This window comes from Emydura macquarii, unplaced genomic scaffold (genome assembly GCF_026122565.2).
Source record: "Emydura macquarii macquarii isolate MOO-44397 ecotype Brisbane River unplaced genomic scaffold, CSIRO-AGI_Emac_v2 contig_1107, whole genome shotgun sequence".
NCBI classification, from domain to species: Eukaryota; Metazoa; Chordata; order Testudines; family Chelidae; genus Emydura; species Emydura macquarii.
The window spans coordinates 166,656-190,354 of NW_027131244.1; the positions used below are offsets into that span (position 1 = coordinate 166,656).

At 42.1% G+C, this 23,699-nt stretch overlaps 1 protein-coding gene across 1 annotated transcript; it reads left to right on the forward strand.

Moving 5' to 3' along the window:
* The first annotated feature begins 1,754 nt into the window (after window positions 1–1,754).
* LOC137151541 (butyrophilin subfamily 1 member A1-like) lies at window positions 1,755–22,623 on the forward strand. Its single transcript, XM_067545792.1, has 13 exons — window positions 1,755–1,869; window positions 3,708–4,055; window positions 4,500–4,781; window positions 6,335–6,439; window positions 7,094–7,114; window positions 8,643–8,663; window positions 11,219–11,239; window positions 11,709–11,729; window positions 12,163–12,183; window positions 12,650–12,670; window positions 13,110–13,130; window positions 20,646–20,678; window positions 21,997–22,623. The coding sequence occupies exons 1-13, from the start codon at window positions 1,770–1,772 to the stop codon at window positions 22,509–22,511; spliced, it is 1,530 nt and encodes a 509-aa protein (XP_067401893.1). The 5' UTR covers window positions 1,755–1,769; the 3' UTR covers window positions 22,512–22,623.
* Window positions 22,624–23,699: the final 1,076 nt, after the last annotated feature.

Sequence of the window (23,699 nt, forward strand, 5' to 3'; positions counted from 1 at the left end):
GGGGCATTGCTGGCACGTGATGGCATATATTACATTAGTAGATGTGCAGGTGAGTGAGCTCCCGTGGTGTGGCTGATGTGGTTAGGACCAGTGATGGTGTCACTAGAGTCAAAGTGCGGGCAGAGCTGGCAACGGGGTTTGTTGCAGGGATAGGTTCCTGGGTTAGTGTACTTCTTGTAGGGTGTATGGTTGCTGGTGAGTATTTGCTCAGGTTGGGGAGCTGTCTATAAGCAAGGAAAGGCCTGCTTCCCACAGTTTGAGTGAGTGAAGGATCATCTTCTAGGATAGGTTGTAGAGATTTTAGTTGGGGGCTGTAGGTGATGACCAGTGCTGTTCTGTTGTTTTTGTTGGCTCTGTCCTGTAGTAGGTACCCAGAGGCCCACAAAAGCTTATGCCTGCAGAAATTTGTTAATCTTTAAGGTGCTACAAGATTCTCGTTGTTTTTACTTTTTAAAATGTTCACTCTTGAAGCAATCACTGACTCCGCTGCAGGGCAGCGCTCAGCCGCAGGCTCTGGGCTTAGTCTGACACTGCTGCAGGTTTCACCGTGATCTCTCTCTCTCTCTCTCTCTTCCCCCCCCCCCCACACACATCCACGTGTTAAAAAGGCTGGAGCAAGTGCTGGTGACACCGGTACAGACCAGGCTGCTCAGGCGGGGACGGGAGCTGCTGCCCCGGGGATGATGATCCGCACACACAGCCCTGCTTTGGAAGTTTAAGGACACCAGGGAGCCACAGGGACCCCAGCACACAGGGGCCGGGCAGCCAACCCAGCGGCAGGCTCCGGTGCAGAACCTGTCACACACACCCCCGCCACTGGGTGGCCCAGGTGCATCTGCCCCTGTCCCGCTCCCAGCTGCACCACAGTGTGGGGGGAGTGGAGGAGAGTGGGAAACAAGCCCACAGATACCCCTCCCCCTGTGGGGCACTGCCGCTGCTGCTGACAGGGAAAGGGGAGGTGCAAATGCAAGCATTGGCCCCCGGGCCCTGGAGACCCACAGTACACCAGTGTGGCAAAGTGATCCTATAATCCCAGGATAAATGTGTTTTACTCTGAGTACAAACTTTGCTTTTGACCTCTCTATGCACAATGATACATGCTCTATTTTTGGTTCTTCTTTCATTGTAATTTAACACCAACCTATTTTGGTTAGTGGATTTAACAATTTATTTCTTTCCTTTTATATTTTATTGAAGAAAACTGGACCTGATCCTGCTCTCAATGCATTCAAAGGGAGATTTGAGATGAATGAATTCACTGTATGTTGCTGTTTTGTAAAGTAAGTTACAGACTTATGCAAATCCAACTTTATGGGGAGTGTCTTATTCTGTTGTCCCTGTTATTTAATAGCTCTTGTTATGGATCTGAATCATTTTGCCTGTGCTATGTTGAAAGAAAAGAAATGGGTAAAAAACCCAACAAGAATCTCTCTCTCTCTCTCTCTCTCTTTCTCATTCCTTAACATTTTTTCTCCATTGATGGAATTATTACCGACTCTTACACTGATTTGACTTTTTTTTTAATGTGGATTTTGTAGGCATGGGAAAAAATCAGACTCATAAAGGAAATACATTTTCAACTTTAATTGAATGGCTGTTCTAATTCCATAATATGAAAGAGTTCACTTAACAATATATTTACTCCTTTTTTATTTAATGTGTCCTATTTAATGTTTGACTTTAATGATTTAATGTTAATCAGTCTTATGCTCACTGTGATAAGGCTTTTTCCTCCATCTTCCTGTTGCCTAGATCAAGTTGCAGTCCTGATGAAAGTTCTCTCCTTCTGCCAGAGCTTCATAGCCAACTTCCTTCTCCCTGGTTTTATTATTTTCTTCCTTACTTTTTACGTTGACAACATGGAATCAGGTAGGAATTTGTAATGTGTCTGCTGTTTCCAAGAGCATTGTTTCTCAGTGACCAATCCATGGACCGGACTGGTCCTACTGAGATCTCCCTGACACAGTTTAGGAAGGCTGCAAAAAGGTTGAGAAACACTGTCTTGCATCTGACGAAATGGGTTGCAGCCCATGAAAGCTTATGCCTGCAGAAATTTGTTAGTCTTTAAAGTGCTACAGGACTCCTCTCCTTGGTTTTTACGGTCTTAGAGGATTTATTTAGGTCCATGAAGTGTCTTAACAACATGCCTAACTCAATGTCAATAGACCTACTCACAGTGTGTAAACTTAACCACAGAGCAAGATCAACACCTTCATTATTCAATTTTTGCTCTGATTGTGTTGCTCCTGGGTTATTTTATTTCCTCCTGGGACAATGTACAGGGCTGTTTCTTCACACGAGTATTTTTAAAAGATAGTCAAGAATGCCCAAAGCATTGGAAGGACAGTCATTGAAGAGTTTAATAATAATAATTAATAATAAAAAAATTAATAAATTAACTTAGAGGGTTTCAGATGTAAAAAAGAACAGAGCCATAGTTTGAGACTCACATGTTCTCAAAATCTAAGAACCAGAATATATTGATGTCATGTGACTTTTTTATTGGGCCTGTTACCTAATACATATAGGTTAGGTGTAGTATATACCATATTATTCGGTATTATGTGCACAATAGTCCAATATTATGCATTATATATATATACATCTGTAAAGTGTGGGAAAGTTAAATTAACGGAATGTATTATGCTCTTCCCACAATTCTGTGGACCAATCTCAAATATCCCACAAAATGTTGCAAAGCTGAAGTTAGCGTTCACAAAGTCAAAAAGGAAGCCTATCAAAGCCAAGACACATGGATGGTGTTTCCTAGCACTGCTTGGGATGTACCTCTACCCACCTGGTTTGTATGTAGTGTCCAGACAGAGATAAGGAAGTTATAGAACACGTTGAGGAACTGGTGGGGTGGATCGTAGGTGATGTATGAAGTGCTTTTTCACTTGTAAACTGCCATGATATAAATATAAGTGGTTTGGAGAGTGTGTTTTTGAGTGTGTGCTTCCAGGAGAGAGGATATGTGTACCTCCTTTTCGTAGTGAACTCTTTTCTCTTTAGGCAACACATTTGGTTAAGTTCAGTTATTTGGTCTCTTGATCATATGAAGTATTGAACCATAATAGACCAGCGATTGGGTGTAGCAATAGAGCTCTGTATCAGGAACACCTTGGTGAGAGAACACCAAATATGCCCCAACAACTCTGTTGAGGCCCAATGAATGTCATGGCAATGTCAGTGAGCATGTCAATTTGAGAGCACTTAGGAAAACAGGCTGTTGAATAGGAAACTTGTCTCAACTACACACCGAGCACATCCATTCCCCATTCTCTGCCTCAGTTTCTCTGATGTGTGACTGTGCCATGGACTGATGCACCCCTCTTCAGCTTCCCACCCCGTGTCAGCACTGCATGCCTGTGCCATGCACTGAACTGCCCTATTCTCAGCTCCCCACTCTCTCCAGTGCTCTGTGCCTCTGCCATGCACCAAGCTTGTCTGTTATCAGCTCCACGCCCCCTCTCAGTGCTGTGTGTCTGGGCCATGCACTGCGGCTGAGTGTTCTTATAACACAGCCGCATTCCCACTGCACACGAGCACTGCTCTCCCTGAAACATTCAGGCTGAAATTTTCCATGTCCGGTGTCTGCCTTTGGCTGAACTTTTGGGAAATAGAACCTGTTGGATGTGTCCTTCCTATCCAATTCCCACCTTCCTCTGAGCTACATTTGTTGTTTTTGTCCTGGTGCTTTTTTCCAGCAAGGTTCACAGTGATTGGATCCCGTGACCCTGTCATTGCCATCCTGGGTCAGGACACTGTGTTGCCCTGTCACCTGTCCCCCAGGATGAGCGCTGCAAACATGGAGGTGAGATGGTTCCGGTCTGAGTTTTTATCCTTTGTGCACCTGTATCGTGATGGGAAGGATCAGTATGAAGGGCAGATGCCAGAGTATCGGGGAAGGACAGAGCTTTCAAAAGCTGGACTCACAGATGGAAACATTCCCTTGAGGATTCTCAAAATCACACACTCTGATGAAGGACAATACCTCTGTTTTGTTCAAGAGGGTGCTTTGTATGAAGAAACCGTATTGGAACTGCGGGTAGCAGGTCAGTGGTTTGTGACAATTTTATCTTTGCATGGTCTGCAGGCTTTATTCTTTCCTATTACAACAACTGTGACTCCCTGCTTGTGATGTATTCACAATAACACAGTGTGTCTAAATTTCAGCAAACAGCCACTTTCATACTAGGGAAAATATGCTGACAACTTTCCTCAAAGTTTCCAAAGTTGCTCAGCACTCAATTGCTCCTGCATTGAGAGGACATATCTCCCACTGACTCAGTGAAACTATTTAAAATATTTGTTCACTTTTTTTGAGTGTCCATGAGCATTGGGATTTCAGAGATTCCATTATCCATTTAATTTTCAACTGGCTACCCACATGAATTAGTGCTTTCTAGTGTGAGGAAGGGATCCACAAACTGCCCCTCCTCCCTTATGCTTTATAAATTAATTCATGGAATTAACACCTTTATGTATTTCCCCCTTAGCTCTAGGCTCTACTCCTCTCATCTCTGTTGAGGGTCACCAGGATGGAGGGATCCGGGTGGTTTGTCGATCAGCTGGGTGGTACCCAGAGGCTAAGGTGCTGTGGAAAGATCTCAATGGGCAACATTTACCATCACTCTGTGAAACAAAATCCCGAGGGGATAACAACTTGTTTGACACAGAAACTGCTATCGTTATAAAAGAACAGTCAAACCAAAATTTATCCTGCTGCATCAGAAACACCGTTCTCAATCAAGAAAAAGAATCGGCAGTTTATATAGCAGGTCAGTTACCGTTCAAATCCCACGAACTCACCATCGCCAGAAATAAAACATGACATAGGAAGAAAAGAACTGAAACATCTGTGCTGGGTATTTTATAATCCGCATACAAACAAAGAAGATGGGAGGCTGGTATCTTTACAGGGTTACAGTTTAGGTAGCCTGATTCCCTTAATTGTGAGTATTAAGACTATGACCGTTTTGGATTTCATGTAAATTTAATATTAAGCCTGACTTTCCTGATATTCTAGTTCACGTGCGCACGCGCACACACACGCGCGCGCGCACACACACACACACACACACACACACACACACACACACACACACAAAACTTCCACTATGTTTAGAAGAAACTTTCACTCAATTCACTGTCACAAGATGTTCCTGCAACCTTAAATTCATATTAATTTATTTAAATGTGGTAAATTTTGTATTGTGGCTTGTTTGTGATCTTATCGCTGCACCAATTCATTCTTCATTAATTGTTGTGCGAAATGTTACCTAAGTCATGTGATGTTGTTTCTACTGACTTTCAATGAGAATTGTGCTCGTTAAGTCACTTTGGTCCAGATCCACAAAGGGACTCGATTTACCCTGGTCTACACACAAAAATTGCACTTATTAACTATTAAGTTAATCAATGCCACTTTCTTGGGTGAACACTCATATAGGGTTCAAAGTGTCCTGTAAGTTTTATATTCAGTCAATTCCCTACAGAGTTCAGCTAAATGGAGGCAGGACACTATTAAGCTGATTTATTATTTAAGGTTTTGTACAGTAATTTATATAATTTGGTGGAACCCACATAGAGGGTGGCCCCAGTTTCAATAAATCAGAGCCCTAACCATGTTCAGACAAGGCCTTTGGCACATTTGAAAAGTCCATCCTGGTTATATCCAGCATGGAGTCTTTAAACCATGATCTGAGGACTTCAATAACTCAGTCATAGGCTAGGGGTCTATTACAGGACTGGGTGGATGAGGTTCTGTGGCCTGCGTTGTGCAGGAGTTAGAATAGATGGACATATTGTTCCCTTCTGACCTTAGTCTATGAGTCTGTCGCTGAATCACTGTGAATACAAGACCAGCAAATGAAAATTAGTTAGCTGCACAAATATCTTTAGGAACTGTGATTATGATTTCTCAAAATTTTGGAGGGTATTAGCAAATTTTTCAAAAATATTCTAATTAGTCTGGCAATTTTTGAATGTTGATGAACACTAAGGGACAAATTATTTGCTGGCATAACTCTGTTGAAGTCAAAGGGGTTTTATGAGCAGATAATTTGGCCTTGAAATCTACGGCCGTCTGAATAGATATGAATCAAACCAGGCCTGTTTTTTCAAGGATAAATCGGTGTTAAAGCTGTGTTGGTTGGAGCCATTTTTAAGATTAGTTTCTGGTTTTTGTGTAGTACACACATGGCCATTCTTTCACTCTTGTCTCGCACAAATCCTGCTGGGCATGATATATGTATTTGTATGAAATAAAAACATTTGCTTTTAGTCACTGCTTCCAAACTCAGGAAAGTCTTGGGTGGTTTTTTTTTTTCAGATCCCTTTTTCCCGAGGGTGAATCCCTGGATGGTGGCTCTGAGTTTGATCCTGATGGTTTTGTTTGGTTTCATTGGTCTCACTGTTTATCTCTTTAAAACGAAAGGTAACTATCAGGAGGAGAAATGCACTGAACATAAAGATTTTATTCTAATAAACGAATAAGGGCAATTTAGCATGAAATGAATGTGTGACCTGCTGATCTTGTCCTAATTGAAGAAGAATATATTTGTATTTATTAATAGAGGGTGGTGACAGAGGTGGGTGGGAGAGAGAATAGAAAGTCAGCCAGACAATCAGATCACAGCAGACACAGCTATGTTCTGCTTGGTCCTCCATCTCCCCCTCTTTGCCAGTTCTCAGGGGGTTACAGCTGTCTGTCTCTGGTCCCACTTGAGACAAGGTTTTGGAAAGCCTAGGCTCCTATATGTGTACTTCAAATCTCTTTTTTGCTAATGAAGTGTTCTGCACCTTGACATTACAGTGATGGGTCCTATAGAAACGCCCTGTGGTAAATCAGTAAATGAACACATTTGTTCTTCAGTCGGGGGGGAAAAAGGTCATATAAACTTTTACATAACTCAGACATCCTTGTCCATGCCTCTGTTCACTTATTCCATAAAGAATATCCGCCCAATTTCCAAATAAATGGGACATGTCCCTCTATGCTCCTAATGAATTTTGTTACTAGAACATGTCGTGTTCTAACTCTCATGAAGCATGAGATGAGAATAATTTGTTTATTTCTGTACTTTTTAAGGGAAACTCACTGAAGAAGTTGGTAAGTTTGAATTTTTCTTTCTACAAATATGATTTTTGACAATAGTTACACATTTGAATATAAGCTTGGTTGTTTCTTTCATTTATTTTTATTTGTGTGTGTGTCGGGGTGGGTGGGGGGAAGAGGTTGGTGTGTGTGTGATCGGCTGAACCTTTTAGGGTCTGTTTTGTGTTTCCAGAGACCCTTTCCCCTAAAGTCCTTCTAATTAGGGAATGAGCTCAGCATAGGCACGTGTCTCAGGGTTGTGGATTTTTCATGCACCTGAGTGAAGTGACTATACCAAGTTTTCAGTGCAAATGAGACCTCAATCTCAGAGTTTTTCACAAGAATCTATAGAGGTCTGGCTTGTTAATGAGGGTGTGCTGAAATGGGAATTTTCTGTAATATGTTTATCAAGCATATGTGTGCCTCAGTTTCCCCTATATGCAGCATTGTTACCCAGTAGGGGGAGGGACTGTTTGCTCTCACAGCAGGCTTGGAGACATAAGTGCAGGTGTTGCCTGGCTGTCTGGGCCTTAGTCCCTATATTAATAGAGCATCTGAGAAGACCATGGCAAATCCAGTCACCTGAACATTGGCACCTAGCAACCAATGACCCAGAGACAGTTGGATTTCACCACACCTGAGCAGGGAAACTGAGCAACATCCCCCAGCTCAAGAGCAAAGGACTGGAGAGGTGTGAGGTGGGGAATAGGTGGTGGCTGCTGGAAGGAGTCGGGGCTCACACCTGGGGTCTGACCAAGGGGGTTAGACAGACAGACAGACAGACAGAGCTAGGACAGTGAGGTTCGCTATAGCTAGGCTGGGCTCTGGGCTGACCAGAACGGTCTGTGCTTTAACCATCCATACTCGCTGACAACCTGAGGGCTCCCTATGCAGCTGTGTCCAGGTAACTAATACACCCGACTGTTCTGACAGCGCTCTTTGAGTGTCACTGTGAACGCTCGGTGATGTGTGTTTATCCCTGAAGAGTGTGCCGAGGGAGTCTGGACAGCTGGACCCCAGGACAGGATATATCTTCAACCACTCCCTGCTGCAGTCAGCTTGGATCTGGTCTGAAGGGCCCTTTTGAGTAGAAAACATTCACAAGTTGTCTTCCTACCAACGGCTCTGTTGCAAGAATCACCTACCTCTGAGTTCCAGCAGCCTTCCTCCTGGCTGCCACCCCTGTGGCACCCCTGTCACTTTCTGTGACAAACTCTCCCTTTCAGGATCATGTCCTCCAAGTGGAGCAGGCCCTGCAGCAACGCCTGGTTAATACCACTTGAGCCCAGAGGAGTTTTCGTCTTTTCCCGTCTGTTATGGGGGTGTGGCCCTTGACAGAGTCTAGTTTTAAAAAATTTGGACTAAGTCTAAATTAGATAAACTTCACACCACAATGTTATTTGGGGTGTGGGAAGAAGCAATAGAACGAAGTTGAATAGCAATAAACACCCCGCCTTAACTTTTGTATTGATGATAAAGAGAAAGAACACATAAGGGAGGGAAAACTCATAAACTTTGATATGTATTTCTGTTTATTCTCTAGGGAAACAAGATCTAGAAATTGGTAAGTGTCATTGTCCTTCCTCTGATAAGAAATTTTTGTACCAAATTGGATCCTCACGTGGGAGTGTAATTTGAGTTGTCCCTGGGTTAGGTGACCTAGTGTTTAACACACTTAGTGCCCCCTCCCAGTGGGCAGGTCTTGCCGTCCAGGTCCTCTTTTAATCAGAGAAGCAGGGAATCGGGCAGTGGTAGGAGACCCCAGGCCTAGCAACTTCACTGGCCTCTGACCCAAGAGGAGGGTCCCCAAAGTGGTCCTCTGAGTCGCCCTTCCTGAATCACTTCCTACCCTCTGCTGTTCTCCTCCAGCTTCCAGTCCAAGATAAGGTGAAAAGAAAAAGAGAAGGCAATCAAACCATCAGCCCCAACAGGCTAAGCACACAGGCTATGTTCACACTGCAGCGCTAATTCGAATCAGCTTAAATCGACTTTCAGTAGCCGATTTAAAGAAATAGCAGCAGACTGTTCTCACTACACTATTTGAGCTGGTCTCTTGCGTTCACACATACCAGCCTTATTTCGAATTAGAAAGCAGTGCAATCTGGGTAGCTATCTCACAGTGCAACTAGCGACGGAGGCTGTGGCATCGTCTCAGGATGCATCGCTGCTTCTCCCACCCTTTCGCCCTCCCAAACAGACAGGAAAAGGATTTTCAAGCCGTTTTTTTTTTTTTTTTTTTGCTCCCTGCAATAGCCATTGCTTTTCGCGGCTTAGCATGGGTTACTTGAGAAAAAGAGCAAGAAGGTGAAGCAGCCGAGGGTGCCCTGCTTCAAGACATCCAGCAGAACAATTCCCAATTGCTGCAGGCAATGAATGAGTCACGCATTAGTGATTTCTATTTGTGTATGTTGCTAGCCTTTTCTCATGCCTCCCGCCTGTATGTTGCTTGCCTTTTCTCATGCACCCAGCACCCACTCCCTCCCATGTGTTCCTTGCCTTTTCTCATGAGCCCCCCACCTCTATGCTGCTTGCCTTTGATGAAAGCCTGATATCAGTTCCTGTATCTTTTCTTTTGATGATACCACTCACCCCACCGTCCTTCCCGATCTCTGCCCGGCAAATCCCTCATGAACAAGATTTTCTCTAATAAAGAAATGTTTTGAAAAGATGCAAAAATTTATTTTTGAACAGTCATGTCTTGGGTGAAGGGGTGGAGGGAAGGGTTCCTTCACTCTCTCCAGGGGTAGGGTAGGGTGTTCATTTTCTTCCTTTTCCTAATCTGAGACAGTCTGTGTGCAGCACTGCTTAATAGTTGGGCCACTATCTTCCCGGGGCTTGAGGGGAGGGGACTTTGCCTGCTATTGTGACCACAGAGCACCACAGGTTGTTTGGCCAGAGAGGTGAAAATGGAGCATAATGGGATACATTCCAGAGGTCAATTAAATCGACTTAAGCTCCATTACGTTCACACTAACACTGTCGATTTTACAAAATCGATTTAGGCGCTACGCCACTTGCAGAGGTGGTCTTATTATATCGATTTTATTGGCACCTTATCTCGATATAACAGTGGTATCAGTGTGAACGTGGGAGTAATTAAATCGATATAAGGGACTTTAAATCGACATAAGTCCCCAGTGTGAACCAGGACATAGTCAGTCCCTTGGGGAGACTTCTCTGGCGGCCTTGTTGGAAGGCTTCTCTGACCACTATCGGAAGACAGGATACTGGGTTAGATGGATCAATGGTCTGACCCAATATGACCGTTCTTATGTTCTTGTCAGGACCCTTCAGGGTACATCTGTCATCCCCAGCCTCTCCCCTGTGAGCTGGATTTCTCCCTTTTCACCCCTTTCTCCAGTTGGAGCATGATCTGCAGCACTGGAGGGTCAGGGTCCTTTCACCCTGCAGGCCAAGGGTGGGGTTTGTATACTACACCCTCACACACCCTCTGCCTTAGACTCTGGGCTGTGGTGTCCTGTGGACAGTTTGTATCCTCCCATCCTGTGATAAGAAGTTGGTATATTTGTTTCTGTGCCTGAATGATGTGCCACCTGAAAGCTACATTGCTGCATTGAGGGATACCGCTGCATATTACTTGGGTTATGGTATGTATTTGAGTTCATCCAGTGGAGTGGGGCATCAGTTATTTGGTGGAAGGGCTATCCCCACAGATAATTGCTTAGGGCATCAATACCTCATTTCACCTCCTGGGCCTCCTTCCTGTCGATCAATTAGGCTACCTCCTGTGGGAACAACTTCCTGCTTTATTAAACCAGATTTTTTTTTTTTTTTGCTTACTTGTTTTTTATTGTTATAATTCTTTCTTCGTGGGGCGTGGTTTTTTTTAATGTAACTGTATAAAATGTGCAAAAACACTCAACTGAATGAATTTCACACCAAAAGTTAATTTGAAAAATTAATAAGCAATAGAGTCATAGAGTCAAAGTGTTTAAGACCAGAAGGAATGACCGGATCCTCTAGTCTGACCTCCTTAAGAGGAGCTTGAATAGATATAATCTCTCATTCTTTACTGTCATGCTGATGATAAAGGGAAATAAAAAAAAGAAAATGGAAACCCCTAACAAAAAGATATATTTATTTCTCTCCAATTTTTAGACAAACGAGATGAAGAAATAAGTAAGTGTCATCACCCTTCCTCTGACAACAATTTTTTTGTACCAATTTGGATCCTCATGTGGGAATTTGTTTAAATGTGGTGGAGGTGTTTGTATTTAAATTTAACTTTTAAAATTTTTGTAATATGAAAACTTTTATTGTTGGTTTTCTTCCTTTACTAGTAGTAATAGAAGTATTTTGGCAGATTGAGGTGGTTCCTTTTTTAATGTACCTTTATAAAATGTGGTGAAAATTGAAACTGGAAGAATTTCAGTTCACAACAAAAGCTTATTTGAAAAATTGTTAAGCAATAGTGGCAGAGTTTAAGATCATAAAGGATGACCAGATCCTCTAGTCTGACTTCCTTAAGAGGAGAGTGAATAAAAATAATCTCTCAGTTTTTACTGTTGTACTGATGATAAAGAGAAATTAAACATAAGAAAAGGGAAATACCTAACAAACAATATGTGTATTTCTGTTTAATTTTTAGGAAAACGAGATAATGAAATTGGTAAGTGTCATTATCCTTCCTCTAACAAGAAATAGTTTCTACCAAATTGGATCCTCCTGGGGGACTTTTATTAATTGTGGTAGAGCTGTTCACTTTTAAATATATCTTTTACAATTTTGTTGCAATATGAAACTTTTTCTGGTCTGTTCACTTGCTTTTAGTTACTATTATTCATTTTTGGAGTGGTTAAGTGTAATTTTATAAAATGTGGGGAAACAATTCACACCAAATGGTAATTTGAAAGACTGATAAATAATAGAGTCAGAGTCACAGATTTTAAGACAAGAAGGGGCCATTGGTCTCTCTCGTTTGACATCCTGAAGAGGAGTTTGATTTCTTTCAGACTTCATTGTTGTCTTGATGGTAAAGATAAATAAAACATAAGAAAAGAAAAACACTTACCAAAAATATTTTTTTTCTCTTTAAATTTTAGACAAACGAGATCAAGAAATAAGTAAGTGGCATTATCCTTCCTCTAACAAGATACTTTTAGTACCAATTTGGATCCCCATGTGGGAGTTTGTTTAATTGTGGTGGTGTTTGTTTTAAAATTGAACTTTTAAAATATTTGCAGTATGAAAACTTTTATTGTTGATTTTCTTGCTTTGCTAGTAGTAATAGGAGTATTTTGGCAGATTGAGGGGGTTCCTTTTTTAATGTACCTTTATAAAATGAGGGGAGAGATGAAACTGGAAGAATTTCAGTTCACAACAAAAACTTATTTGAAAAATTGTTAAGCAATAGAGATAGAGTTTAAGACTAGAAGGGATGACCAGATCCTCTAGTTTGACCTTCTTAAGAGGAGACTGAATAGAAATAATCTCTCAGTCTTTACTGTCGTACTGGTGATAAAGAGAAATTAAACATAAGAAAAGGAAAACACCTAACAAACAATATGTGTATTTCTGTTTAATTTTTAGGCAAACGAGATAAAGAAATTGGTAAGTGTCATTATCCTTCCTTTAACAAGAAATTGTTTGTATCAGATTGGATCCTCATGGGGTACTTGGTTTAATTGTTATGCAGTTGTTGGCTTTTAAATTTAACTTCTACAATTTTTTTGCAATATGTAACTTTTTTTTTTGTTTACTTTTTTTATCATTATTATTCCTTTTTGAAGGGGTTAGTGTAATTGTATAAAATGTGGGGAAACAATAATTGGATAGATTTCACACCAAAAACTGATTAGAAAATCTGATAAGAAATAGAGCCACAGATTTTAAGACCAGAAGGGTTCACTGGTCCCTCTCTCATCTGACCTCCTTAAGAGGAGTTTTATTTCTCTCAGCCTTCACTGTTGTATTGATGGTAAAGAAAATAAAACATAAGGAAAGAAAAACGCCCAACAAACATATATATTTATTTCTCTTTACATTTTAGAAAAACGGGATCAAGAAATAAGTAAGTGTCTTTATCCTTCCTCTGACAAGAAATTGTTTGTACCAGACTGGGTCCTCATGGGGGACTTTGTTTAATTGTGGTGGAGATGTTTGGTTTTAATTGAACTTTTAAAATAGTTGCAATATGAAACCTTTTATAGTTTGTTTTCTTTGCTTGTTTTTTTATTATTATTCTCATTCTTTTAGTGGAATGTGGGGTATGTTTTCTTATGTACCTTTATAAAATGTGGAGAAATACTAAACTGGATGAATTTCAGTTCACACCAAAAGCTAATTTGAAAAATTGATAAGCTATAGATTTGTAGAGTCACAGAGTTTAAGAGCAGAACAGATGACCAGATCCTCTGGTTTGACCTTCTTAAAAGGAGATTGAATAGAAGTAATTTCTCAGCCTTCACTGTCATGCTGATGATAAAAAGAAATAAAAGATAAGAAAAGAGAAATACCTGGTGGACCCATCTGTGCCTAGGGTAGCCACCTGCAAATTCCAAGGTCAAGAATGCAGGCTGCAAAAGCAGAGCAGATTCTCCCAGACTGGCAGGTGACACTGCAGTTAGATTCCCCAACCAGTTATTAATGGTGCTTCTGATCCCCCACGCTGATTATCATGAAGCTACAACAGGAAACACACAGCCCCCTTTATTGCATTTCAGTCTCTGGCCCCCAATTAGCAACTAGGTCCAGTAAAGAGACAAGTTATTAAAACTCTATTCCCTTTGCCAAAAATGTTCTCCTGACCCCCAAAGGGTCAGGCACATTACCAAATCAATATAAGTTTGGATCTTACCCGAAATACCACGCTGCCAGCCAATCCTTCAGTAACTAAAACTAAAGGTTTATCTAAAAAGGAAAAAAATGACAAGAGATGTTAAATGGCCAAAGCAATCAGATACAAAAAATTGACTTAAAAGTCGATATATATTAGATTCTGAGTAGAACTGTGGAATTGCAGGCTCATACAGTCCCTCTGTTATACCTCCAGTACCTGGATGGGTCTCAGTCCTTTGTTTCACAGTTTCAGTTGTAGATGAGTTGATTCAGAGGTGGGAAGCAGGAATGAAAAAAAGATGGGGATGGTGCAACTGCCTTTTATGTCCCTTTCCTATGCGGCTTGTCCCAAACACAGCCACACAGCACATGGCATGGAAAAGATTCAGAGTCCCCTGTCCATAGGCATGTTCTTCCATGTCCTGGTGACTCATAAGGTGTAGCCCCTGGGTTCTTTCACTGGGCTCATTGTACCTGTGAGTTCCCTTCATGGGCCATTAAACAGGCTTAGTGCTGCTGCCATTCTGTCTGGGGTGTCACCCAGAAACCCAACACAAGTTTGAAATACAAATATACCAGACATCTTTAGAACTTGTAATACAAAACTGAGACATACATAGAAAAGTGCTTCTCAGTCTCAGCGAATCATGACTTTTCCACTGGTACCTGACATGGCATAGCTTGTACGAATTATTGTCATTTAGCAATATTGATATCAATAATATTATAAATGGTCACCCCTAATCTAGACATCATCACGCACCTAACAAACAATACATGTATTTCTGTTTCATTTTTAGGCAAACGAGATACAGAAATTGGTAAGTGTCATTATCCTTCCTCTGACAAGAATTTCTTTTGTACCAAGTTGGATCCTCATGTGGGCGTTTGTTTAATTGGTGTGAAATTGTCTGTTTTTAAATTCCACTTTTTAAATATTGTTGCAATATTTAAACTGTTTTTGTTTGTTTGTGTGCTTGCTTTTCATTATTACTGTTTCTTCGGTTGCGGGGTTAATGTCACTTGAAAAAATGTGGGGAGACTCAAAACTGGATAGATTTCACACCAAAATCTAATTTGAGTCACAGAGTGTAAAACCAGAAGGGATCATTGGATCGTCTATCGTCTGATGTCCTGAAGAGGAGGTTGATTTCTCTCAGCCTTCACTGTCATGTTGATGATATAGGGAAATAAAACATAAGAAAAGGGAAACGCCTAACAAACAATATGTGTATTTCTGTTTAATTTTTAGGCAAACAAGATGTAGAAATTGGTAAGTGTGATTAACCTTCCTCTGACAAGAAATTATCGTACCAAATCCTCATGTGGGAGCTTGTTTAATTATTGCAGAGTTTTTTTACTTTTAATTTTAACTTTTAGAATTTTGTGGTCATATTAAACCTGTTTTTATTGTTTGCTTTCTTCCTTTTAACTATTATTCTTTTTTTAGGGGAGTATTATTGTAACTTTATAAAATGTGGGGAAAGACTAAATTGGATAAATTTCCCACCAAAAGCTAATTTGAGAAATTGATAAGCAATAGTGGCATAGAGTCACTGAGTTTAAGAGAGAAGGAACCACTGGATCCTCTAATCCAGCATTTTGAGGATAATTTGATATCTTTCAGCTTTCACTGTCATACTGATGATAAAGAGAAATAAATCATAAGAAAAGGGAAACATCTAACAAAAATATAATAATTGTTATGCAAACGAGATATAGGAATTGTTAAGTGTCGTTATCCTTTCTCTAACAAGAAATATTTTGTACAAAATTGGACCCTGATGAGGGAATTTGTTTCATTGTTGTGGAGTTGTTCCCTTTTAAATTTTTCTTCTTTTTTCCTCTTTTTTTGAGCAGTGGGGGTTGTTTGTTTAATGTAATTTTATAAAATTTGGGAAAAGAATAAACTGCATGAATGTGACACCAAAAGGTAATTTGAAAAATTGATCATTTTGATTCACAGAGTTTAATAGCTGAAGGGAGGACTGGAGTCTCTAGTCTGACCTCCTGAAGAGGAGGTTTAATAAAAATAATCTCTCAGCCTTAATGTCATATTGAAGATAAAATGAAATAAAGGGAAACTTCTAACATTTTTTTTTCTTTCTTTCTTTCTTTAATGGGAAACACAATGCAGAAAATGGTAAGTCTGATTCTCTGCCCTCTGATGAGAAAATTTTTACATAACGTTGTGATACCTCATATGGGTGATTTGTTTCTTTAATTTCTGGAGTTGTTTCATTTTTAGAAAAGTTCCAGAGGGGTAGCTGTGTTAGTCTGTATGCAGCAAAAACGAGAGTTCTGTAGCACTTTAAAGACTAACAAATTTAATTTCTGCAGGCACGAAAGCTTATGCCTGAAGAAATTAAATTTCTTAGTCTTTAAAGTCTTACAGAACTCTTGTTGTTTTTTCATTTTTGGAGTAACTTTTTAAAAGAAATTAGGGAAAGACAAACCTGAGGACTTTCAAAGCAAAATGTAATATGGACTGTTTTAATGAACACAAACTGAGTTTTGTGTTGCAGTGATCTCTCTGAGTATCAGGGTTGAACAAAAGTAAGCTCGCATCTTTACCTTAATACTGACAACTTAGTACAAAAGAACTCTAGCTTGTAAATGAAGAAAGTTAAACATCAGGTTTGACACTATGTGTATAAGCCCTATTACAAGTGCCACTGCGGAAACACAGTTAATAAATGCTTCGTTTTTGCGCAGACAGGAAAGAAATTCAAAGCTATTTTCCAGTTTTCAAACTAAGCTTTTTTTTGAGTCATGAGAGCATGCCCGACTTCCATATTACTCAAACATAGCCCTCCACACCCCCGTGAATTTCAGTCCTTTCTTGTGTATTAATGCAGAAGGAAGCTCTCAATAATCATTAATATTTATTTCCGTATTTTTAAAGGGAAACTTATGGCAGCATTTGGTAAGTCTCCTTTCCTCTTTCCACCACTACAACTTTCTACATAACTGTATCTTGATCAGGTGGGGGTTTTGGTTTGTTTGTGTGCGTGCACACGTCTTGGTTTCTTTCTTTAATGTGGGGTAAGGCTAAAACTGATAATTTTCACACCAAAAGATAATTTGGAAAAATGCAAGAAACAATTAAAAGAAAGAGGTTTAAATCGAAATGAGCTCTCAGTTTTAACTTTAGTACTGACAGTACTGAGAAATGAGACAGAAGGGATAAATGTCAGATAAATAAAATAGGGATTTGAATAGAAATAATCACTCATTCTTTACCTTATTAATGACAACCTAATGTAATAAAAACATGTAATATATAAAAGAAGGGGGAAATGAACCTTTTCACTTTTTTTGGTAAGACATGAGTCTCTCTCAGTAGATTTGTTTCTACTAATCAGAGAAACAGCAAATACCCGAATCATTTTATCTAAGTATACATACTTGTAATTTATCTTTTCTTCATAATTGTAAATATTTTCAAATAACGATTAAGTCTCTGACTCTGTAAAGATTCATGAACTTAAAGTAACATAGAAAACTAGCTTTGCAAAATATTTTAAAAGTTCACAGAAGTTTTCAAATGCTTGAAAAGGATCTATTTGTTTGGTTGGGGGTATTTTGATTTTTTTGAAATTCTGATCAACGCTGTTTGTTTATTAAAATTAAAAACTGTATAAATTAATACAAAGATATTTCATAGAATGCATTTGATTTAAAAAAGCCCCTCATAAAATATTTCAAAAAATCAAAAATGTTCATAATACTGACAATCTTTTGCCAACAAACAAACAAAAATTCTACAAACCACATTTTTCTGAAAAAGGCCATTTAAAAAAAAAATATTTATTATTTTTCTAGATTTCATGTGTTACTTTATGTGTCTGAGTAGAACCCTTTGAATTCAATGGAACTACTCCTATACATGGAAGCATACAAATAGAGGGTTAGAAGGGACTTTGAGAAGTCATCGACTCCAGCCCCCTGCACTGAGGCAGGACCAAGTAAACTTAGACCATCCCTGACAGCTGTTTGTCCAACGTGTTCTTAAAAACCTCCAGTGCCAGGGATTGCACAACCTTCCCTGGAAGCCTCTTCCACTGCTTAATTACCTTTATAGTAAGAAAGATTTTCCTAAAATCTAACCTAAATCACAGGAAACTGTGATCGTACGTGTTAATAGCTACATAGGTAATGGGACTTCTTATAATAGAAAAGTCTTTTAAATGTGTAGTCACTAGAGGAATGCCTTCACTGTTAGGAGTTAGTCCTGGGAATTTGCACCCGGGTCTAAGCAACTGGGTTAGTATTGCCCAGGTGTGAGTGTCTCTACTTGAAAGCCCTACCCAAGTCATGCCCATGTTCCTTTGTCCACAATGGTGCTGTAAACACTTCTAGGGGGATATCCTATAGTACTTAGCACCACACTGCGTTATGAATTCTTTCTCCGTGTATTGTGAGAGAACTTGTCTGTCCTTCCTGGGCTCTTGTGCAGAAGTGATCTTAGCCCATCAACTCAGCATAGTAACCACTTCTGGCCTGGCAAACACTACACATCTGCCTGCAACCCTGTTCCAGCCAGTGGCAAGGCATGGACCCAACTCAGAATGAGGAGTTGCTGCAGCTGTTGGCGTTAATGCAACTCTCATTTCACAACCAGAAGGCAGATGTAGGGCATGAGACAAGGTGCAGAACATTGCAGAAGCAGCTTGTCACTCTGGGAAGGCGGTGGCATGACTTGCTGAGGAGATCATGCAGACATGAAGCTGTAGAGATAGCTAATGTGGGTTTTAATAGCTGTGGATTCTTCCTTTGCTGACCAGTAGATCTAGAGCAGGAGAATAAGAACAGAACAATGGGAGCTACACAATCAAGCAGATCTGAGATGACCAGCAGTGGGTCCAGAACTTCTGCATGAGGAAGGCTGCATTTCTGGTGCTGTGTGAAGAGCTTGTCCCGACCTTCACTTCCAGGACCTTTTATTAGTGATGGTCTTAACGTTATTTCAGGATGTGCTAACTTTAAATCTTGTCAAGTTGCTGGAAATTCTGGAATGAAAGATATAGGACCTGTTCCAAGCCTCTGGTAGAAAACCATCCATCTATGCCATGGAAGTCTTTCACCACCTGGTGACTGATGGGCAGATTAATCACTGGAGAGGACCAGTGAGCCACAAGAGTTGCTGGGAGTGTGGGAAGTTTGCTCTGCCTAGAAAACTGACCGTTTGATGCAAACATAAGCATGCTGCTGAACTTAGGATGCAGCAGTCTAGAACCACCACAGATAGGCTCTGCAACCCCATCCGCCTTACACCTGTGGCAGCTGGAGACAAGATCTGGAATAGTGAGAGACATTGCAGGTGCTCTGCACTTTATCCTGCCAAGGGCATTGCATGGGGCTTAATATCTAAGCTGCCTCCAGAAATGTTGTAATGCTAGTGTCAGTGTGAGATCATAGACTGTAGGGCTGGGAGGGACCTCAAGAGATCATCTAGTTCAGCTCCTTGATCTGAGGCAGGATGAAATGCATTGTCATATACGCACATATGCTTCTGCTGCCCATTTCTCTACATTTCCAAGCACTGCTTGTATTGCTTTGCATGCCTGTAGCAGAGTGTGCCAGAACACAGCACTGGTTTCGTGTTTATTTCCCCTGCCTGCATTCACACTTGGAATCCATGTGACCAGGGAGGAGCAGGCAAGAAAGGAGGAAGAGGAAAATGGAGGTTTCTTCTGACCTCAGGTGAAGCTTTATCATCAAAGCTGACCACCCCCAGCCCCAGCACATAACATCCCTGTGTCAGTAATGAGATTGGTTACAACACTTTTCATATTCCCCATAACAATAACAAATATGGCAGCTTGCATTTTACCCAGCTGCTGCAATCCTGCCCCCTCTTCTGCATCCTTCCTGGTCCATTCTCCCATCTGCTCCCCGAAGAGGTCCTGGGACTCAGGCGTCAGGTCATTCTGGCTATGCTTCAAAGCATGTAGCATTTGTGCTTGCTCCTCTGGTCCCGCTATGCCTGATCAACTACCAGCACCATCCGTAGTTCAAAGTCCATCCAGAGCGAAAGGGGGCTCTCTGCTTGGGGCAGTGCCAGGCAACTGGTCCAGTTCCTTGTAGAAAGGGCACATTCCCAGTGAGTTGTCAGACTAGGGGGATCTGATCCTTGCTTTTATGTAGTCTGGAGGGATTTGATTTTCTCCCTACACTGTGATTCCCTCTGGTAAATGCCCTTCTCTGCCAGTTTCTTAGAGAGATCCTCCTGCAACAGCTGATTCTGACTCCATCCCTCCCCAAATCATGGGTATTACTGACCTTACACCAGAAGTCCACCAGGATCTTCATATCAATAGCTGACCATCTGGCAGCATGCTAGGAGGATGCTCTCCCAGATGGCATCTCTGTAGAAACACTCTGGAAGTGCAGTAGAATTGTAGCAGACAATTAAAGTGGAACCTGGACTATAGTCTATATTCAAAGTCTTGCCAACTAGCCTGAGTTTAAAGAAGCAGCAAACTTGAGTCAGAGTTTTTGTGCTTGAGCAATGAACAGCTTAGGGGCAGCAGCCAGGTAAGATCCTGGGCTAACTCTGCAGTGAAGATACACCCTGGGAGAGAGAGACTCGTGCAGGTCAGTGGAGGTTCTGATGATTTATATTACAGGATACTTTTGGAAAACTTAACTTTATTTTTCCCTCATTGTAATAGTTTGTACAATATTGAATCATGAAATACTTGTTGAGATCAGCTCTCGTCTCTAATTATGTGCTTGGTTTTAGGGTGGAGAAAACATGTGGCACCGATAGAAGAAGGTAATTAACAATAGTATTTTATCAATGTCTATATATCAGTTCCCATGAGACAATGTTCCTCTTCTTCCTTGAATGTGGAAGTGGCCGTGTTAGTTCATTCCCCAGCATCCTGCATTTCACAGCACATCATGAGGTGAGGCAGGGCTGTGATTGTGTCCTAGCACACCACAATGATCTGTATCATATTGCAGCTACTCTTCCTGCCTCTCCACTGCCTACGTGGGCTCTGCACCCTACAGAAATTTGTGAGAGCAGCTTCCACTCATTGTACAGAGCCAGTGGGAAATGCAGCTCCACAACCTCCAGCCCATGGGAGTTTGTTTTCTCTCCATGTTCTGATGGCCTGTCTCCAATGTCGCTCTGTTTCTTTATTCATCTTCTCTATGGAGGAAGCCAGTAGCTCTGCAGTGACCTCATATTGACTTGGTGAGCAGGGAGTGTGTCTGTGGGTGATCCTTGCTCTAATCTCAAGCAGAGGGACAGAGCCTTGATCACAGACAGAGGCTTTCCTGGCTCCAATATACAGATCCAGGGAGCTCCTGTGATCAGGCTGCTAAACTAGGACGCAGCAGAATAAAACCAGCACAGATGGGCTCTGCAACCTGTGATCTTGTCTCTTTTCTCTTCTCTCCAACTACCATGATACCAGAATTCTCCTGTCCCTGTTAAACAGGACATCACTTTAGTCTCCCATCACTACCATAGCCCTCTCTTTCTTTCCACCAGCCACCTATTCCACAGCTCTCCCCACACAGTTCCTTCCCTCCCCCTTCCTCTGTGTTAATCCCTCCCTCATGCTAATGTACTTTTGTGTTGCAACTGCTGCTGAGCAGTGCAGTTCTGGGCATGTTCAATCTTGCTCCTGTTTGGCCTGTTGCTGTCCGAGGACTGACATTTCGGAGCAGGCAGGATACCATCGGGAGGGAGGCCCCAAACCAAAGTCCAGCTCAGGGGCAGCAGGGACACAGTGAGATTCAAGATGGGGAGGGGAGCTCTGTCAATGTTCACTGAGTTGTACAATCTGCCAGGGACCCCAGAGTTGCTAGGCCCCTCTGTGGGGAGAGGACGGGGCAGGGGGGGGAAAGATTCCAAGTCCCAGGCTTGGCCCAGCTGATTCTTTCACTCTGTGACTGTTTCGTCTCTGCCAGGCAGTGACTCTCCCCAGCACTTTGCTGCCATCTCAGAGCTGATGGGTAAATCCTGGAGGAAGAAGATTTCCTGATTCACGCTCCAGGCGGGGCAGATTCTGTCACTGACACCATCAAACCCTCCCCCAGGGCTGAGCTCTGCCCCTAACGCTCTGATTCTCTCTCCCCAGCGAATGTGACTCTGGATCCAGGCACGGCTCATCCCGAACTTTTCCTGTCTGAGGATGGGAAAAGCGTGAGATGGGCAGACACATGGCAGGATCTACCCAACAATCCTGAGAAATTTGACACTGAGCGCTGTGTGCTGGGCCGTGAGGGATTCACCTCGGGGAGATGTTACTGGGAGGTGGTGGTAGGGAGTGGGAGATACTGGGCTGTGGGGATGGCCAGAGAGTCTGTGAGGAGGAAGGGAGGGATCCGCCCTAGCCCTGAGGAGGGGATCTGGGCTGTGGAGCGGTGGCCAGATCAGTTCCGGGCTCTCACCTCCCCTGCGACCTGCCTGCCCCTGAGCCGGGTCCCCAGCAGGATCCGGGTGTGTCTGGACTGTGACCGGGGGCAGGTGACATTTTTCGATGCTTGTGACCAGGCCCCGATCTTCACTTTCCCACCGGCCTCTGTCCCTGGGGAGAGAATCCGCCCCTGGCTCTGGGTGTGGCCAGGATCCCAACTCAGCCTGTCCCCCTGAGACATGGGGGAAACATCCCACTGGGAACCCTGAAATCAGCCTCTTTAGCCTCACACAGCCTAGTCTCTATGACCCTGGAGGACTCCTATTTACCCACTCCCAGGCCCTTCATCTCTATGATCCCTGGAAGCTCCTTCCCCCTACCTGCAGCACCAGGGTTGGGAGGGGGAGGAGGGTAAAGAACCCCTGGAGCTGCAGGGGGAGCAGAGGGGCCCCGAGGGGCAGATGTGGGGCTGGGCAGGGGGCAGAATTAACAGCCGGGCTGGGGACAGGCAGACATGGGGGTGGTCGGGACCCAGCATTAATTAATGAGGGTTTGGGGGGTTGGGGAGAAGCTGGAAGCTCCGCAGCGCCAGGGAGGGTTTTGTACAATCTGTGGGGTTAGATCTCACTGGGGCTCCCAGCCAGAGCTCCTGCCGCAGGGCCACAGTCACCTTCCTCTGTCGCTGCAGGGCTGGTACCACAGTAATTGTCACACCCACACACGGGATGGGCAGAGAGAGTTCACAAATCACAGGATCAACCAGAATACAGTCTGTGTTGTTTTGAAACCTCATGTTTTCAGGTTCAATTTCATGACTTTTGGTACTGACTAATGATTTTTAATTTCTGGGGTTGGCAACAGGGTGGGTTGAACCAGAGCAAATAGAGGAAAGAAACGGCAAAGATAAAGTAAAACTAAATAAACAGAGAGTCCTGGAGAAAGGGTGTAAAATAGCTATGAAAACAATGACAGGAAAACATTCTGAAGAGGAGAACCAGCCAGGGACAGAGTGAGGGGAAGGGATAAACTCGGGGAGAGAATGGAAAACGTGAGTGGGGAATGATCTGTGACAGGGATCAGAGGAAAGTGGAAGGGAAACAGAAATAAACAGGGATGAGAAATGTGGGCAAAATATGGTGAGTAAAAGTGAATAGTGTGAAAGAAAAGGGAGGAGAAAAGGGAACACAAAAGGACAGAGAGATTTATATAAAACATCACTGAAGATGAGACTGCAACTCATTTATTGCACGTCACCTCCTTGACTTTGTTGCCATTTTAGTGGCATTAAAAAACTGTTCCCAAATCTGTCTCTCTCTTTTCCATTGCTGGGGTTATTGAAGCTACTTCTTAGCTCCTTTTCAATCTGATGAGTATTTACATTAAATTACATTATAATAAAGCGTGCAAGACAATTCTGATTAATT

What these genes read in the sequence shown, in the direction of transcription:
- LOC137151541 (XM_067545792.1), top strand. Translation starts at nt 1,770, where the DNA reads ATGAAAGTTCTCTCCTTCTGCCAGAGCTTCATAGCCAACTTCCTTCTC. An exon ending in ATTGGAACTGCGGGTAGCAG is followed by an intron (nt 4,056 to 4,499) that starts GTCAGTGGTTTG and finishes TTTCCCCCTTAG; the next exon opens with CTCTAGGCTCTACTCCTCTC. An exon ending in ATCGGCAGTTTATATAGCAG is followed by an intron (nt 4,782 to 6,334) that starts GTCAGTTACCGT and finishes TTTTTTTTTCAG; the next exon opens with ATCCCTTTTTCCCGAGGGTG.